Below are 18,892 nucleotides of genomic sequence, written 5' to 3' on the forward strand. Positions count from 1 at the left end.
GTACAAATTAATTTGCGGACTCCTCCGTTCATAATTGCGTCAAGTCCCGACGCAATAGAAACCAACACCTGGCTGGATGCTTTTGCGCAAGCGTAAAGAAAAAAGTTCGGCGGCGCTAGCAGACTGCCGCTGGTCACCTTTCACCAGCGAAGTAGGGAGAATTTTTTAGGGGGGCTATTTAAAGAAAACACTGTACCGAGCTCGTCAAAGAACTGAAGTACTCCTTCGTACGGCGGACAGAGGGAGACTGTAATGACCCGCTGCGTTTGTCAGAGACGGAAGATGCGGGGAAATGATATCGTGCGCGCGGAAGTTTGTGTTTACTTACGCCGTGGTAGCTAGCGTGTTGGCCCTGTTAGCCTGTTAGCGAGAAAGGTGCGCTGTGTCTGGACGGGTTAATAGCAACACTTACAAGTCAGCTACGTTAAACAGTAGAAACATACTGTATATATCCTGAAGCTAACAACGAGCTGGTGGCAGATGCTGGGGATTGCTCAAACTCTTGAAACATTGGTGCGGGCCACGAGCCGTGAACTCTGCGTGCGCGTGTCAACACGCAGGCAGAAGTTATTTACAAAGAGGGCACTTTAAGCCCTAATCTCAAACGTATAGACCTGCAAAACGTGATTTAAATATTAACTGCCGCCCTCAGTGCGGTTACGAATGACATATCAGGCTTGCGTCCCTGTGCGTGAAAACCATCCTCCTCATCGGACCTAGTACATCGTCCTCGTCCGCAATGGGGCCCCTGTTTAGCCAGTGAGACCCGTAAAAGCGATCTGGAGCCCGTTAGCCATGGGGGGATGTATGGGCAGATACTTGGAAGGCTGGGAAGACTCGCAGAGTCGGGGCTCCTCCAGGAACGGTGGACGAGGAGGTAAGGCAACATTGTGTGGATGTTGTATTAATATGCGGAGAGGTTTCTTTGAAATATAAGAGCTGGAAACTTAAAGTCAACAGTGTCTCTGTCCGTTGATGATCAGTGATGCCAAAAAAGAGAAATATTTCGGCGTTGATAGTTTTGTGTTGCTATAACAATAGCAGGTTCAGATTTATCTGAGAGTGCATTTCTGGCCACCACTTGTGATTCGCATCCCTTTTTTGTGTCGTGGCTGCTGTTAAACAGAGGTATCGACCTCTGTTTAACAGCAGCCACGAGAGGGCAGGTGCACGAAATCTCCATTCACGATTCCTCACACACATCAGGAAACTGGATTCTGCTGTAGCTGTCTGACTTTGATGTGTGCCTCTTCTGTATCAGTAAAAAAGGGCTTGATTCTTTAGCTTTGACGAGGTAGTTTTTCATCTTATCAGTTCAGACTGGTGAAGCTGTATATTCAGATAACATCTGTACCAAAGTTGATGACAGTAAGCTCGTTGGGTGATTTTCGTATATTAAAATCTAGGGCGTAAGCTCTGTGTTGTGGTTACTGTAACAGCCAGCTACGTTACATTAATTCCAGAAGTTGCTCTCTTTTCACATCAGTTTATGTCTGTTGGTTACGGACTTTCCTGGAAGTTAACATAATAATAAACTGCTACTTTGTTAATCAAACTAAAGTTAACCATCAACACACAGGCGCAGTGCAGCTGAATTATTAGACACTGGGAACTTCTACTTTTGCAGAAAACAATGGTGATTATATTTTGTGTGACCTTGTTATGATACAGTCATTATTGGGAGATTAGGGCTTTACAGCCTGGCAGGTTCATGAATGGGGGTCACGTAAACATTTTGGGATGGGAAAAGACTTTCCAGCTTTTTCATATTTCTGTCATATTGCTTTAAAAGCATGCACGGTTGTGTGACTACAGTGCAAGCACACTTGAGCTCAGTGTTTGCCTTAGAGTGGCTGCTCAGGAAACTAAATGTCTGTTATTCATTTGGATGCAGGTTCTGTCCCCTTGATTTGTTACTGCTGGAAAGTTTTTCAGTCCGCCTTTTTCCAGTGGGAATTGTCTCCAGTTTGCATCAGAAAGATGGGAGGTTTTGAAGATGGAGTCCAACTTTCGCCATATAAAAAAGGGCGTTGTTTGAATAGACTTTCTGACCCCTGCTTATGGAGTTGCATCCTAAAATTAGACTCTAACATAGATTTTTGATGCCAATATGACCTTCAAGGTAAGTTTCTTTGTCGTGTGCCAGAGTAGCTATTTAAAGTTAAAGCTGTCAGAGCCAAGATACCCAGGCTTTCTGGCAGTGGCTCATGTTGATTTCCCAACTTGATTAGACTCAACACGCTCCCTTTGCTAGACAAGGCTTCGATCAAGAACAAGTCACATCATGCCCCGCTGTATCAGTGACTGAGACTGATACTGACTGTAACTCTGTTACATACATGCTCATAAAGAAACCCCATTTGATAAGAGGAAGAATTGGATAGCTCATATGGGATCTCAATTTTTTCGTTTGTTCCAATTTTGTTTGGATAAGAGCTCACTAATTTGTGTTACTATGTTCGTGTTAGGTCTGCCTACCACACGCTTAAAGGAACAAAAAGGAGTCTCGTTTGCATTGTGATGCTGAGAAAAATAATGGAAGAACATGTTTGGACTTTAAATAAACATCTGCAGAAACCCGTTATAAGATAGTAACGCATTTAGAAGCAGCATGGATGTAACTGAAAGGTGATTAGAAATGCACAATTTCCAGTTTATTTTAAATATTGATTTTTAAAAAGTCAAATATCAATCAGGCTATAAGAGTATACAAAACCTGCTGAATATATATGCACAAGGTTCGCTTGCTAGTTTTGTAAATCACCTAATAATAACGGTAGACTGATTAACCATGATAATGTCAAAGCTCTCAATGATTAGGATCTCAAGAATCAACAAAACAATTCACTGGAAAGTAAGCTGAACTGTAAATGAAAGTGAAACCTGCCCGTTCCAAGGTGGTCTATCTATTTTGAATGTAATTGCTTTAGAAAACAGCTTGATTAAGGAGAAACACATTGTTTTAGTTGACAATGTCTATAATTTACAAGTGTTGTTGTGTTTTTGTTTTTTTAAGCATCTCTGTAACAGTGGTTTACAATTTCAGTAAAAAGCAAATATAGATCAAACCTCAAACCAGCCTTCCCATGAGTGGCTCTCAGCACTGTCTGTATCCAGCTGTCTCAGACTAACCAGAAATCAGCTGGGCTGTTGTATTGTCATGTCTAGGCTGGATTCTGACCTGGAGGCGTTCAAGATTTTTATTGCATTTATGATTATCTTGTTTTTATGTTTGCTGAATGCCCGAATTATAATTGGAAAAACAAAAATAATTACCCAGTCTTAATATTAAGATTAATTACTTTTGCTCAGAGTTTGCTGAAAATATTCTGTAAAATATTATAGTTGCTTCAGGGATCATTTTCAGATTACAGAGACTCATTGTATCTTTAGTGTAGTGTAAACATTGGTTTGACAAGGAAAAGATCCCCCAGATCCATCCTGGGAGGAGACCTGAATCCCTTTGGAGTTGTGTCATGAAGGGCATCCAGCATAAAAACCTGTCAAATCCAACACGCAGAGCAACCCGCTGTGACGACCCCCTGTGGCTGTGGGAGCAGCCGAAAGTAGCTTTTAGAGGCTGACTGTATCTTTAGCTGCAGAAAGGTGAAGGAAACAAAAGTGGTGATAAGATAAGCAGTTACAGCACGTGAGTGAGTGTGCGCCAGTACGTCCTCATATTGATTTGGTCAGTGGCAATTCGGTCAGTGTCATCTGGCAGCGGCGTTATCTTTGTTGCTCTTTAAAGGAAGAACGTGGACAACCACACCTTCCCCCCTGATAGTTTGCCTTATTTCAAGGGAATGTGTGCAGCTGTTAAATGTCTTTGCAGGTTCAAAGCAACATCTTGGTAAAGTAAAGCATTTGTTCCTAGCGTTAGGTAATCTTCATCAGCCACCTGTAGTTGTCGGGTGTGCTGTTTTTGCAGCACAAGGAAGCCTTGTTGCTGTTTTCTGTTTTATGAGGCATTTCACCGAGTTTTTTTTTAAGACACACACACTTATCCCCATAAATTTTATTTCTGTCACTCGCGCTCTCTCACCGTACTGCAGTTTCAGCAGTATTCTCCTATAATGTGAACATTTTTGCACGCGGTCACACTCCCTATTCTTTTTCTATACAGTTTAGCTCACTGCTTATAAGTACAGACACAGTGACACTGATTCATAGGAGTGTACTGCAGCACTGCTGTTTGCCTGCGTGTATCCCCTCTTCTGATGAATTTTGTTAATATTCAAACTTTAAACTCCTGAGCATCTCAGTGGAAGATGAAGAGGATTAACCAGTATGAGGCCAAAGTCTCTGTTACCTTATTTGACCAAAATAAAAAAGCTTAATGACTTTATATGTGCACTACACTGCTCACATAACGTTGAGGTCCGGGCTTTGTGAAGGATAGTCTGTGACCGATAGTGTTACACGTACATATTTCCTACCCAGGTATGCTTTTACTGCATTTATAGTGTTTTTGAGATCATTGTCATGCTGAAAAATGCCAACTGTGAATCAATACCATGCAGTACCATTTGGAAAGAGATGGCACTGCTTGGCAGATTATACCCTAATGGTACTTTCCTCTGTTCATAATTCCGTTAGTTTTGAGAAGATCTCCAACATCACTGACTTAGGCTACGTTCACACTGCAGGCGAAAGCGCATCAAATCCGATTTTTTTGACCCTATGCGACCCATATCCGATCATGCTATGACAGTGTGAACGGCGCAAATCCAATATTTTCAAATCCGATCTGGGTCACTTTCGTATGTGGTACTGAATCCGATACATATCCGATGTTTTAGAAAGCGACTGCTGTTTGAATGGTCAAGTCGCATTAAATCCGCCTTTTACGTCACCGACACAAGACTGAAGCCAATTATCAGCGCCAGAGAAGCGCCCGAGAAGACATCGCGAACGCTTCCTGGCCATCCAGTGTGGATGTCAGTGAAACTGTTGGGAAGACAACGTAAACATTTTATTTGTACTGTATAATCTGCAGATTCTGACAGAAATCTACAGCTATCCTTTGAAGCACCGCTCCTCTCTTAAACGGCAATAAGGATCATTATTAGGTTATTTACATTATTATGTAAATAACAAAATAACTTAAAGCAAAAATTGGGAAACGTGAAGACCGAAGTCTTTATATTAAGGGCCATCAGTCAAACAATACTGTTGCTCTGGGTCTAAACAGAGCGCGTTGTGTGTGACATCTTCTTTTGCGCATGCGGGCCGCTTTGAGCGTTCACACTAGAGAGCGTTTGCTGTCGCATTTTATTTGTAGTGTGAACGAGCAGACAAAAAAATTGGATTTGATCAAAAAATCGGAATTGAGCATTAAGACCTGCAGTGTGAACGTAGCCTAAGGGTCAGTAGACTGCTTTAGACCAGGGGTAGGCATCTCCAGGCCTCGAGGGCCGGTGTCCTGCAGGTTTTAGATCTCACCCTGGGTCAACACACCTGAATCAAATGATTAGTTCATTACAAGGCTTCTGGAAAACTTCAAGACATGTTGAGGAGGTAATTTAGCCATTTAAATCAGCTGTGTTGGATCAAGGACACATCTAAAACCTGCAGGACACCGGCCCTTGAAGCCTGGAGTTGCCTACCCCTGCTGTAGACATTGCCCTTTGCACCACTCCTGACCTCATCTGTACTTACTGATAACACTTTGCCAAAAATCTCATATCTGGATTCATCCAGCAAAGACCTTTGCCAAGTCTTTGCTGGAGTGTCTGGTATTATTCTTAAGAACATGACTTTTAGACACTTAATTTGTTGTAGATGATATTCAAGGCCACTCCATTTATCTTTGGTCTTCCACCTGTCGGCTTTCCTCTTTAGGAATTAACTTTTAGGACAACATTACAATGCTGTGCCTGTCAAAATGTGTAATCTTTGGCATTGTTCATAGATTCAGCAAAAGAAATGGGTATTTCGTGCTTTGGTGACAGGCTGCTAGTAACAAAGTGCCTAAAGAAGCCATTCACAATTGGCTCTTTTCTAAGTTGCCTGTTAGGCACAAAACTGGTTCATTCCTTGAGTTAGAAGCCTTTTTGATGCTTGAATGATTTATAGGTCGTTGTTAAATGGCTTAACAAGCAAACAGAAAAGGAGTAGGGTCCAAAGAAAACCTTTGCAAGACCTTCAGAAAGCCGGGAGAACTATTGCTCAAGATCCCATTAAAAATTACAAGTCTGGTTTCTTGGAAGCAAAATATAAAGAAATAAGGGCTGGCTCAAGACTTTAGAGCAGCCCTGTACTAACCAATAGATATAAATGCAGAATAAAGTGACACAGACTGTGGGGAGGAAAAAAACAGTTTGCAATAGCTGTAGGCAAAACTTGAAAAGAAGACATTTAAGTAGTTGTTGTTGTTGTTGTAACACAAGCCTCTTTTGTATGACGCGTTTTGCAAGTGTTACGTCACGTTGCCTCGGCAGAATGGAAACAGATAGTTGAGGATTTACAGCATGTGTTTCATCTTAGAAATGAGGAGGTCTTTATGGTGTACCCAAGTTTTATAGAGCCATGTTGCACAATGGAGTTTTCAATGAGCTCATGAGAGTTTGGAATCTCATAGTGCCTTTAATGTATGCAGTGTTTATTACTGATGATACTGATGCAATAAGCTTCTAAGAGCCAGCATGTTCCATGTTAAGGGCTATGTGCTACAAAATAGGAGCAGGTGGACCTGTCGGTAGCTTTTCTGAGCTGAGTGATCTGTAAACAGAGCATATAAAGACAGTGGCGGCACTATTGTAGTAATAATGCATGTGGTGTTTTTTTTGGGTTTTTTTTAAGTACCATTACAGATGCTTTAAAAACACTTTTAAACTACAGAGGCGGGCCGTGTCTTTAACTGCAGAAAGCTGAATGATGTAGCGTGGTGATAAGATAACTGACTACAAGGTTGAGCCCACTTGGGTGTCCTGTACACTGTGTACGTCCACGTTGACATAACTGCAATATGTCTATAGCTCACGAATGTCAAACACATCTTCACATCATGGGCCACATACAGCCTAATCAGACCAGTGATAGTCCTTTCTGTCAGTATACAGAAGTTTAACCATACATCGAATTCCTCAGATATCTTCATATTAAGGAAAGAAGTACTACAACCTTTCTTCATCATGTAGAAAAACTTACTTTTGAAATTGTAAGTTAAAGAAATCTGTCACCATGACTCTGTGGAACCAGGTTGTACATATTAGGTGTGTAAAATTACAGAAAAAAAATGGTTGTTACTCTGTAATAATATAACATTTTTTAACCAGGACCCATAAATACATTTTTAAAAAAAGCAAAAACAAAAACATGTGTTGTAGGTAGTGAAAAAAATCGACTTTTCTGCCATTTCATTCTGTATGAATTACTTATTTACCTGGTGTAGTATATATTGCCATGTAGGTTTTCATCAGTAATGCTATAAAAGTTATGAAAATAAAGCTAAAACTAGGGATGTTCCTAGTGAATAATTTCTTAGCATACTTTTCCCCTTCATTTAGTCAACTAACTATTCTAAAATGAAGAAACAAGTTAAATTTGTCAAAAACTCTCTACACAAAGGCATTTTAAGCATTTAACACATTCCTTAATCAATCATGTTGCTTAACTGTGCAGCACCTTGGTTATGAGCATTATGAGCATTTCATGTTCTCCAGAAAAACACTTCTTCACCTGTTGAAAATGTGACAAATTATCATCAGAAAAACAAATAAACTGTGACTGAAAAGTGTGGCACATTGTGCTGTGTGTTATGAATGATGCACGCTGTTCCATATTCATGCCAACCACTTCAATAAAAGTTTAAATCTAAAATGACAAAACGATAGAACGATAGCAATTTTTTTTTCTGTTTATCTGGAGTCGGGGCGCAGGGGCAGCAGCCTATGCAGAGAAGCCCAGACCTTGCTCTCGCCTGCAACCTGATCCGCTTAATCTGGGGAACGTTGTACCATTCCTAGGCCATCCGATAGATATAATCTCTCCAGCATATCTGGTGCCTCCTCTCAGCAAGACATGCCCGGTCACCCAGAAACCTCACCCAGAAACTGCCCGCCTTTACTTTCGATGTGGAGTAGCAGCGGCTCTGAGCCCATCCTGAATGGCTGTACTTCTCAGGGAAAAACCATGCACCCCTGGGTGAAAGTCCATTTTCGCCGCTTGTATCCACGATTTCGTGCTTATACCTTTTAAAAGGACTAACAATATTTGTGTTAATAATAAGATTAGTCCCAAGATTGGTGCATTCATGCTGTTTCTCAACAATGATCCTCCATCTGATGGCAGATGGCTGCATAACATTTGGGACACAGCAATTAATCTGCATTGGATATCAATTCAAATGTTTTTGGCTCTCATGGACACCACAGGCCTTTTTTTTTAAAAATTTTTGCTCAGTGGTAGTGAGGAACCTGCTTTTCTTTACTTGGGATTCACTCGCCTTTAAATGCTAATCCTACACCAGGATTACTTGTCCTGAGCCTCCTGCACTATAGATAATTAGTCTGGAAGAAAGGCAACTCTGCATGCGAGGTGTCCCTTTTGTATGCTGTATTTTCCATCAGTCCACTCTTCAATGTGTGGCAGCTGTGACGCAGGCATTAGCAACTATAGGCAAGTTTAGTACTCAGTTTTATTGTCAAGCTTTTACGTTGATTTATAGCTTCATGTATTTTATTTCTGGACATCCGTAGCTTCAGTCAGAGGAATTTTATGCCGGCTATGATACAAACAGGTGTGGAAAATCACTGGAAGTTTCAATGATGGGTGGCTGATCCTAGCCTGTTGTCCTTATGCTTTCCCTCCAGATCAGTCAGTGTTCTCCTGGCCTAGGTGTGCTCTGTATTAATAGTGAATAGTGGGAAACATGAAGGTAAGGTTACATAGACAGATATAGAGTAAGCATACGCTTCATGGATACAGCAAACTCTGAATGACCTCCTAATTTTAGATTGAGAAGACATGTTAGGGTGGGGTAGGACGATCTTTCTCTGATGACAGCTCGAGTTTCTGTCTGGCAGTTCTGTTTATTACAGTGAGGAGATGAAAGAACAGAGTTAAGGCTGGGCTTTCCTCATTAGCCAAGCTGCCTGCTCTCTGCATTCGGCATTCACACATGATAATGAGGATTGTGAAAACGACTTCCACTGACTGTCGTGTTTGGATTCCTGTTGTTTCTTCCTCCATTTTTACAATAGTAAGAAGGGAAATAAATTGTACACGTGGGTGAATTAATCAACACTTGTTTTGTAATGAGAGGACCTCATGCTGTGTTCAAATGTTACCTTAAATTAGATGTTTTCAGAATTCTGCCTCTGACCTTAGAATTTAGTGGGGTGTTTGTTTTATTTGTTGCGCATTATGAGTGTGAAACTTCAGCATTAAATTAATACACTCCTCTACCTTTACAGGGCGTAACGAGCCTCTGAAAAAAGATCGTCCCAAATGGAAGAGTGACTACCCGATGACGGAGGGCCAGCTACGGAGCAAGCGGGATGAGTTTTGGGACACGGCGCCGGCCTTCGAGGGCCGCAAGGAAATCTGGGATGCTCTGAAAGCAGCCGCTGTGGCCTTGGAGTGTAACGACCATGAATTAGCTCAGGCTATAGTGGATGGAGCCAGCATCACACTGCCACACGGTGAGGACAGAACACACACAGTATACTTATACAGTACAGTTCTCACCTCACTCTCACATAGGCTGCTTAAACCAGACTTAACTTACAATGTGACCTGTTTTTCTGTGGCATCCTCTTCTCAGGTACCCTGACAGAGTGTTACGATGAACTTGGGAACCGCTACCAGCTGCCCGTCTACTGCCTGGCACCACCCATCAACCTCATCTCAGAGCGTAGTGACGAAGACCCCAGTGACAGCCCTGAACCCCCAGCAGCATCCAAGAAGGAATTCCAGCTCAAGGTACCACGACTAGTACATCTCCTGTAAGACACGGGTCACGTTACCAACTGATTAGGACTAAATGGTGTCATCTGCATATTAATCCACACTGTAAACACTGTACTCAATGTAATCAAATAGATGTACTGGTCTAATATTAATTCAGAGTAACTGATTAAGTTTAGACGAATATTCAGTTGGGTGTATTAGTAACTCAAGAGGCAATGGTTGCCTCAGTCTTTGTTTTGGGGTTTTCCTTAAAGTTTGCATAAAAAACTAAATATGTAAATCTCCATACAGTCATGCCAAAACTACAGTTCCAAGGTTTTGCATATCAGAACATGCTAAAAAGTGGTGTAGTCCTCGAGCAAGTCATAAAAACTGATAGAATTGACTTTTTATACTGCCATTAATCATGCAATAAAAAAAAATGCAGAAACAGTGTGTGAAATGCTGAGTACACCCTTACTGCTTCCACAACAATTAAGGGGGTAGATAGCAGCCAGGTGCTAGTAATTTGAATAGATTTGTTTGCTGGTCAGCAAGTGTGAGCACTTCTATAAAAGCAGAAGTTTTAGTAGTTTGCTATTCTGGAGCATTCAGGTGTGTGTCGACACAGTTCCAGACAGAAATGACAGCATTATTCGTACCTACAGTTCATTTAGTCTGCTCCAAATCAGTTGATGACTTTGTAAACTTGTAGCTTTTGCTTGTATTTTGGTTTCTTTTTGCACACAGAAAAATCTATATTAATTCCAAGTGAACCAAAATGTTTCACTGCAAGTCAAGTGAGAGTGTTCAGTTTGCTGATTGGCCAGATGTGTCTGAGGTGAGAACAACTAAAGTAAATACAAGAAGAAGATGCTGTGCTCCCGACTATTGAACATGAACATGAAGAATTTGCAATCACGTCACAACTAGTTGTCTGTACAGACCTTTGTACATCTATAGTACCTTGCCTCATCCCAGAATACAAAGCATACAAGGGTCCAGGAAGATTTTAGCTCAAGCCTACAGCATTTGCACCGTAAAGAAAGTTTTCTGGAGTTCATTTGGAACCACACCAAGACCAGCTCCTCCGCAGTGGTGTGGTTGTTTTTGTCCGCACCCAAGTGCGATTACCGTGGTCACACCTGCACAAACGAACCGCAAGGGGGAAAACGAACCAGTTCAATTTAAATGGACCAAGCACTGCAGATATGAAAACACCCTAAGAGAAACAACGATTGCTTCCACCTATGTGGGAAGGGTTATGAGGCCATTTCCAGTGACAAAGATGACTCTCACGTGGAAAACAATTATGTCAGCCACCATTCTTCCCAGCAGTGGAAGTAACAGAAAATTCCCCCACTTCTCAGACTCTACAGCCCTACTTTAACATTTAACATGCTGAAGTGAACTGTTAAAGTTCTTGACAGAACAACTAGACAAAGACTGAACAAAGTCTCTTCTCTCTAAAAAGAACAAGGCAGCATGTCTTAGGTTTCAAGAACTGCTAAAGTCTAGGAAATTTTTTATTATGTTCTGATATGGAAAACCTTAATATTAGTAGAGTGTGACTACATCTGGGTCAAATCATCATTAATGTTGTGGCTGTGCTTCTCCTGATTAATTGTTAAACTGCTGCAGATTGACAGGCTCTGGGAAAGTTGATGTAGTTACACATTACTCTGTTTTTGTGTTAGCTAGCTGTTTGAGCCGGTTTATCAGCAGCTGGTTTCACCTTTGGACAGAAAAACAGATTTCATCCAACATTTACTTCCTGTGGTTATGAGTCATATCCTCATATGTGCCTAATAAGTGCAAACAGATGCTAGAGAAGCTTATGTACTAACATTCATGCAGCTTTTGACATTTATTAAGACTTCTTACGGGGTTAAAACTGTAAAATGCCAACACAAAACAAGCCACGGACCAGTTTTTGAGTTCTTTGCATTTGGAACTTGGCTAACCTCTCCATGCAGCATTGTTAGCTCACTCTTCTGCTCTCTGCTCCCCTGTAGGTGCGGCTGTCCACAGGAAAGGACTTGCGTCTCAGCGTCAGCATGGTTGACACCATAGGCCAGCTGAAGAAGCAACTGCAAGTCCAGGAAGACATCGACGCCGTTCACCAGCGCTGGTTCTTCTCCGGGAAGCTGCTCACGGACAAGACACGGCTGCAAGACACTAAGATCCAGAAGGACTTTGTGATCCAGGTCATCGTCAACCCACAGGCACTCCAAGCCCCCAAACCATCACCGCCGACAACCACCGGCTCCTCACCTGTGCCCGAGTAACCGAGGACCATCAGAGGAGCGATGCAGTCTGTGATGGACCAGAGGTGCCTCCCAATGCTGGATAACTTATTCTTCTTGACAAAAGCTACTGTTACTGAAAGAGAAATAAACTGTGAGGGTGAAACAAACAAAAACAGACAAAGAAGAAACTGAAAAGTGCTGCTTTTTTTCCCCCTTTTTTCTAAATGTCCCTGTGTGTGCACGTGTGTGTTTTTTGGGGGGGATCTGCTGAGTCGTTCCAGTCATCACACTAACCAGAGATGCCTGTCATCGTTGCATATTAAAGCAGAGCTCCTCGCGCTGGTGTGCAAGCCTTTTCTCAGTGCACAGAACGTGCACATCAGAGCTGCACATGCAGACTCTGCCTTTGCCCTTTAGCCTGCTAACACAGTGCCAACAGAGGAACTGCAGAGGCGTTGGTTCTAGAGCGTATTTCTGCTATGACACCTATAAACTCAGCACTGTTGCTCTCTTTCTCCTCCACAGAAACAGGAAAGGAAAGCAGGAAAAAAGAAACGTGCTGAATATTCTTCTTCTTTTTCCTTTCCCTTACTGAGGAAATAAAGTCAACTGGGCTTTTTTTTGCACATTTAAAGATTAGTACTATACTTTTGTGGTAGTTTGTGTGCCTTCTACAAGACAAAAGGGGGGGGGGGGGGTAATCACCTGCAATTTTATTGTTGGGCTAATATATCTTCTTTTTTTTGTTTGTTTTTTTTTAGATTCAGGAACTTTTAGATGGACCTAAGCTATAAGTGTTGCCTTTATTTCTTTTAAAAGATTTCGTAAGTCTTGCGGACAGAAGAGAATGGTTGTGTGTGGGTGTGTGTGTGTGGAGGGGGTGTGCGACAAGATTACGAAGCTGACCCATACGATGCATTGAGAGTCGAGACTGGACTAAAAGTCATAGCTTAAGTGAATCACGTCATTGATTTAAGGGAAAGCGGAATTCCCTTGAAAAAAGTGTCGTCTTAACCGCTGCATTGCTGACTGCGCAGTGACGCCCTGACCAGCAGGAGGGAGCAGCACAGGCCTTATTAAATTTGATCAGATCAGTTGTTTATGGTCACTTGTTTTGTTTTGTTTTTCCCCTTCCACCACCGGATGAATGTAAATCCAGCTTTTTTTGCTCTCGATGTGGTCTGGTAATGTTGAACAATAAAAGAAAGAAAGGAGGGGAAAAGGGCATTTTCTCTTCACCAGCAGGTATGATACGGAGCGGCGAGTGAAAACAAAAAGCTCAAGCTGATTTCTTCTTTTCTTTTTTTTTCTCCCTTCAGTAAAACTGGCCATACTGGTGATCCCCTACATATCATGACTGTTGCTTACAATCACACCCCAGGGATTTCCACACGATGTCCAGTTTGCTTCTCATGTAAAAGCAGTTGTTTAAGGCCTTCTGTGTGGCAGGAAGGCCCCACAGAGTGATTTAAAAAAAGGTGGATTTGGGAATTAAGCATTCATTTTGCATATAGCAAACTCAGCGTATGGCAGTAGGCGAGGTATGGTCTTAAGCAGGCAGGGAAAGGGAAATGCAGCATGCTGCTTTATGGGATTTTTTTTTTAGGGGGGTACTAATACTGCTGGAGTTTTCTTTTAACAAATTTTAATTTAATCATATTTTCACAGATCTGACTGGAAAGCTAAAAATAAAACCAACCAAAATCTGTGCTTCAAGGCGAGAATGTTTTTTTTCTGTGGTGGCTTTCCTGTAAGCTGGTGTCGATTCAGAGAACAAGGAGAGGTTTTTTCGAGCTTGTTTGTCTGTCTTAGTTTCACACTGAGCGGTGAGCACGCACTGCCTGTTTGCTTTACATCATAGCACATCTGTTAGTGTTCATGCCCCGACTCTAACCGGCTCTTGAAGAGCAACAATAATTGTTTGGAGGGAAGAGAGCCATCAGGTTTGTCGCCAGCCGCAGCGGTCACCAGAGGAAACAAACGAGTGAGATCTGATATCTGTATGTAAATCTGCAGACGAGCTGCAAGATCTTTGGCAGTGGAACATTTTCACTTTTTATTTATAGCTGCTAGCAGTCCAGAGTTCACTCGACTTCGCTCACTTTAAGCAGCCTTTGTTTGTATGTACCCGTGGAGAGCATTAGCTATCATCTGGGAACTTTTTAAATTTAACAGTATTCATAAGTGATGACCAGTGCACAAAATAAGCTTGGCTGATGCTGGAATCCCTGAAAAATTAGATGTTGTCCCCAGAGGCTGGACTCCCAGATTGATGAGCTACAAACAAAACAGCCCCACATTCATCCCCCTCATGCTGGACCATCTGAATCCACTTTAAATCTCTGTGGCTGTGTTCACACTGGAGCTCAGTGAAGATGATTTTGCCTGAATAATAGCCATGGATCACTCGGTGTGAAAAACACCGTGCTTTATTATCACAATCACCCTTTCTTGTATTTGCAATCAGAGATATGAGACTGCTTTCCTGAGCAGTGTGTTTGCACAAGAGTCTGTTTGTATGGGAGGAAAAATAAAAGCCATAATCCTGATCATGACATTTATGTCACTGCGTAGCACACCCCAGCTGATTTTCTTTTTTTCTTTTCTTCAGTGACTCATTTCAAACTCAAAGTGCATTTAAGCTACTTTTTTTTTCTGTTGTCCTGTTTCTGCACACAAAGGAGGAAAGCCAAAGATACAAGAGCACTCTGTGCATCAGTTCCAGGTCACGTTGCAGAATAACGCATCAGCTGGTTCACTGTCACAAACGTCCACAGCTGGACGAGCTTTGTTTTCATTCTCCGCTCCTGTCGCACAAATATCCTGCATCATCAGCATCGTGGAGGTAATGAAACTGACCTGAGCCACAGCAGAGAGATGATGTTCCTTCTCTCTTTGTCTAGCCACTTTTCAGCCTTGTGGTTCATTAACTTGTGTGTGTTTTAAGGATGTTTTTCTTTCTTCCTTCACCTTTTACCTGTGGTTCCTAAAGGGATATGTTTTGTAACTATCGTATGCAAACTTGAACAAGCGTTTGTCTCTGTATGTGCAATACAATAGACATAGACCTCATCAGTTTCGTGTCTGATTTCTGCTTTTTGCTGATATCCAACAGCACCAGCCATGAGTATTGTCAAAAGGTACAATCTGCAGTGCTGCAATCACCTGTGTTTGTGTTGTCTCTTTAAAATGTGTTGCTAGCTGTCGCCTTGACCGCCCCGTCCCCACGGGCTCTTAATATTTCTAGAGTAAATATCAAAAGATTAAAATTTGCCTACACAGTTTCATTTTAGTGTCCATTTAGCATTCTGCGGCGCTCATCTCGGCCGTTAAGGTTGGTGTCGTCGGACTTGAGGGTGCTCTGCTGACAGTTTTAATTATGGCATCTCCTGTTATGCCATTCTTGCTGAAGTAAGCTTGTTTGCTTGCTCCGTGTCTTCAATTTGTCCTCTTTATTAATGTCTTTGAGACTTTGAGCACTGACCATTGTCCGACATTAAAGGGACCACATGTTATTACACTGTAAAGTGCTTTAAGGTGCCCTCAGAGAACTGCAAACAGGACCCCTGATCGACAGTATACAAACTACTAAAGCCCATCCCCTCCCATTAACGGTTCAATATGCCAATTAAAGGCAAAGTATAAATATCTGTATGGTTGCATCATAGGAGTGTGCTTCAAAGCACAGCCAGACATTTAGTTATTGCATTATTTAGTCCCCTAAACCTAGAACCCTAGTCACAACCTTGGTTATTTTTATTAAATGTCTTTGTTAAACCAGGCTCTGTGCACACTCACCATATCATATAAAATATGGACATGGCTTGTAGGACTAACAACTGAAGCCTACACTTAAGTGCCTTAAACTGGGATTGTTTTTAACGGCCACCAGGGGGCCACGACTGTGGTTGCATAAAAAGATTTCTCATCCTATAGTCGTCAATGGGAAACCGTTCCTTGTCCAGGTTAAAGGGGAGCCTAAAAACACTGGCTTACCTCGCTAACACATTAATCTTGCGCCGTAGCACACCCCTCTTGGGTTACTCTGGAAATTCTCTTGTTATCAGTCTTTCTGATATGCTGTTGCACATATAGTTCAGACAGAATTTAGGACAGGTTTGTGTTTTGCGTTGTTGCTCTAATCACTGCTCTGCAGCTTTGTGAACTAACCCAGAGAAAAATGTTACCACTCGCAATAGTCTTTTCTTTGTCTCATTAGATACAAGTTACTGAAATCTGTTCCCATAAGGAGATAACTTATCCTCTCAACCTTAGAATAAGAGGAAAGATGAGATAAAATTCCAATTCTGAGGCGTGAGATTAAGCACTAATACATGTTTGTCAGTCGAGTTGTGTTTTGGAGCTCACTCTTAGAGTAACAGCGGGTAATTCAAGATAAAGATGATTTAAGATAATCTGTGAAGATGCATCAGCACAGGCAGCATGTGTGTTTATTTAGCCCCCGCCTTTCTGTCCTGAACCACTTCACCTCCTTTAGTTTGAGTTGAGTCCAGTGACTCATCTTTTTCAGTGAAATGTAATCACAGTTTACGTGACGTCAAGCACTCAAAAATGTGATAAAGTAGAGCTTAAATCAACTTTATGATATTTTTGAGCATCTGGAGATGTTTTTAAATGGGCGGGGACTTGAGAGCAAATCCTTTAACCACACTTTGAGGTGATTCTCAACTGCAGACTGTATAAAAAACATGGACATAGTTTTCAGGTCTTAACAGTGACAATGTGAACGTGCCTTAAACCTGCATTCTCTTATATATCCAGCAGGGGGCAGCTACTGTCAGTGTAGCAGAAATCCAGTTGCATAGAATCTTTGCATGAAAATCCCCCTACTTCTCCCATGATCTACAATCTCACTAAACATGTTCCCGGTGAACTTTATGGGCTCAGTCACTAGTTTCAAGTCTACATTCATACAGTCTGATGTTCATTTTGTAAGTTGTGTTTATTAAGAGTCAAATTCATGTTTATGTTTATTACGCACCACCTCTCGTTTTAAACACGAAAATCCTTGATGGTCATAACTTAGGGGTGAGGTCACTGCGGCTACGTCCAGCTTTTATATACAGTCTGTGTTCTCATCAGATGCCGTTTAGCCTCTTTCGTCTGAGCACTCTCAATGTGTCGAACTTCAATCGAGCAATGCAAATGGACACTGATCACACACACTCAGTACTGGTCTCAAACTCCTTGGAATAGTGCTGCGTATCTGCAAACATGTAAGACTTGACTGAAATAAATATGTGACATCAGGGACATATGTTCATGATACCCAGGAATTAAATTCCATGTAAAGCTGGTTATAAAAGCCATAACAAGCTAGCGATATTTATTAAAATTCTTTTTTTTTGTGGCTATTAACACTCCACACATTACTATTAAAAAACTTTAATTATTCTGGCACAAGAGCAGCCATATGTAAAGCACTCAAAAAAGGAAATGGAAAAAAAGAAAAATAGAGAGATCCTAATACACATTTTTGAAATTGTCCACACCATCCAAGTGCATAGAAAAAAACAAGCGTCTTTTAATGAATATGTCTTGAATAACATCTGCAAAATAATTATACCTTTGTTGGGTTCATTTTTGTGCTGACTTCTTTTTAAAACATGATTTTAAAAGGTTGAATAAAATCAAACTATTATACAAATGAAGCATGTGTTTTATTCCAGAAATAAGGATATATATTTGTTTGGTTTTCTTTAATTCTTTACCACAGGATGGCGCTGTGCTCCAAAGCAAACACTTGAGTGAGCTGGTCCCAGCAGAGGTGGATGAAACACTGCGTGATTTACAGGATGTGTGTTTCTCAAAAACAGTACTGCTGAAATAAAGAGGTTCAGGGAAAGAGTTGTGGAGTACAAAAATTCCTTTTTAGTGGAAAAACGTTGCATTTTAGCATTTTCACATGCTTGCCTCATAGCTTTTGTAGGAATTATAGTTCATAAGCTGATAAAAGTACTGACTTTCATAAACATACTTTAAAGCCCTTTCAAAATAAGGGAATGCAGGGGTGTTATAGACCTGTTAAAGTACTTGGGATTCTATTGTATCCCACTTTTTAGATGCTTGACATTAATATTTCTGCACTGCAGAAGTGTGGATGGCAAAACAATCAGACAGTCTTTCCAGAAGGTTCCCCTGTTGAAGTTCTGGTTTCTGTAGGTGGCGCTCTTCTCTTATGCAGCTGACCTGTGGTGAGCAGACTGTACAACTGTAAAATGCATCACTTCCTGTCTAGGAGGTAGGAAACCGCAGGGAGTGCAGTGTTAACCCCCCCCCCCCCACAAACCTTCAGTTTTTGGTGCCGTAAATAATAAACGTAGGCATTTATCATTTTTCTACTGCACTTTTGTTTTAAGGGCTTACATTTTTAGAGAACTTGTAGCGCAGCTATGGGCTGCCTCTTTCTCAGTCTCTGCAAATACAGTCAACAGAGGGTCTCCAGAGGGTTGTGGTGCACCAGGCCTGGAAAAAGCCCCTTTTGACAGTGGAATTTCACCGGGAGTGCTGTGTTTGCGGTCACTCGTCCAAGTCTTATTCTACACTCTGTTCCCCCACAGACAGTCCCAGGATGACCCTGACTTCACAGCAGAGAGGATTTGAAAACTTGGACAGACACAGATGCCCAAGGGGTCCTAACATTGTCATGGAGACTGGATGTCAGTCATATTGTTTTATGTAACCTTCCAAATTGAATGTACGACATTCAATTTTTTTTCTCTGTGTCGCAA

The 18,892-nt window shown here is 41.5% G+C and overlaps 1 protein-coding gene across 1 annotated transcript; it reads left to right on the forward strand.

Annotated features, from left to right (window-relative positions):
* Positions 1–100: 100 nt before the first annotated feature.
* Positions 101–17,808, forward strand: ubtd1b (ubiquitin domain containing 1b). The gene is made up of 4 exons (XM_085283914.1): positions 101–877; positions 9,417–9,644; positions 9,767–9,924; positions 11,907–17,808. Exons 1-4 carry the CDS (start codon positions 796–798, stop codon positions 12,177–12,179), a joined length of 741 nt encoding a protein of 246 aa, XP_085140040.1. The 5' UTR covers positions 101–795; the 3' UTR covers positions 12,180–17,808.
* The last annotated feature ends 1,084 nt before the right edge of the window (positions 17,809–18,892 follow it).

Source organism: Mchenga conophoros, linkage group LG8 (genome assembly GCF_057382185.1).
Source record: "Mchenga conophoros isolate Kocher_MC1m ecotype Shallow Benthic linkage group LG8, M_conophoros_male_GT1.1, whole genome shotgun sequence".
Taxonomy (NCBI): Eukaryota; Metazoa; Chordata; class Actinopteri; order Cichliformes; family Cichlidae; genus Mchenga; species Mchenga conophoros.

What these genes read in the sequence shown, in the direction of transcription:
- ubtd1b (XM_085283914.1), top strand. Translation starts at nt 796, where the DNA reads ATGGGGGGATGTATGGGCAGATACTTGGAAGGCTGGGAAGACTCGCAG. An exon ending in CAGGAACGGTGGACGAGGAG is followed by an intron (nt 878 to 9,416) that starts GTAAGGCAACAT and finishes CTACCTTTACAG; the next exon opens with GGCGTAACGAGCCTCTGAAA. An exon ending in AGAAGGAATTCCAGCTCAAG is followed by an intron (nt 9,925 to 11,906) that starts GTACCACGACTA and finishes GCTCCCCTGTAG; the next exon opens with GTGCGGCTGTCCACAGGAAA.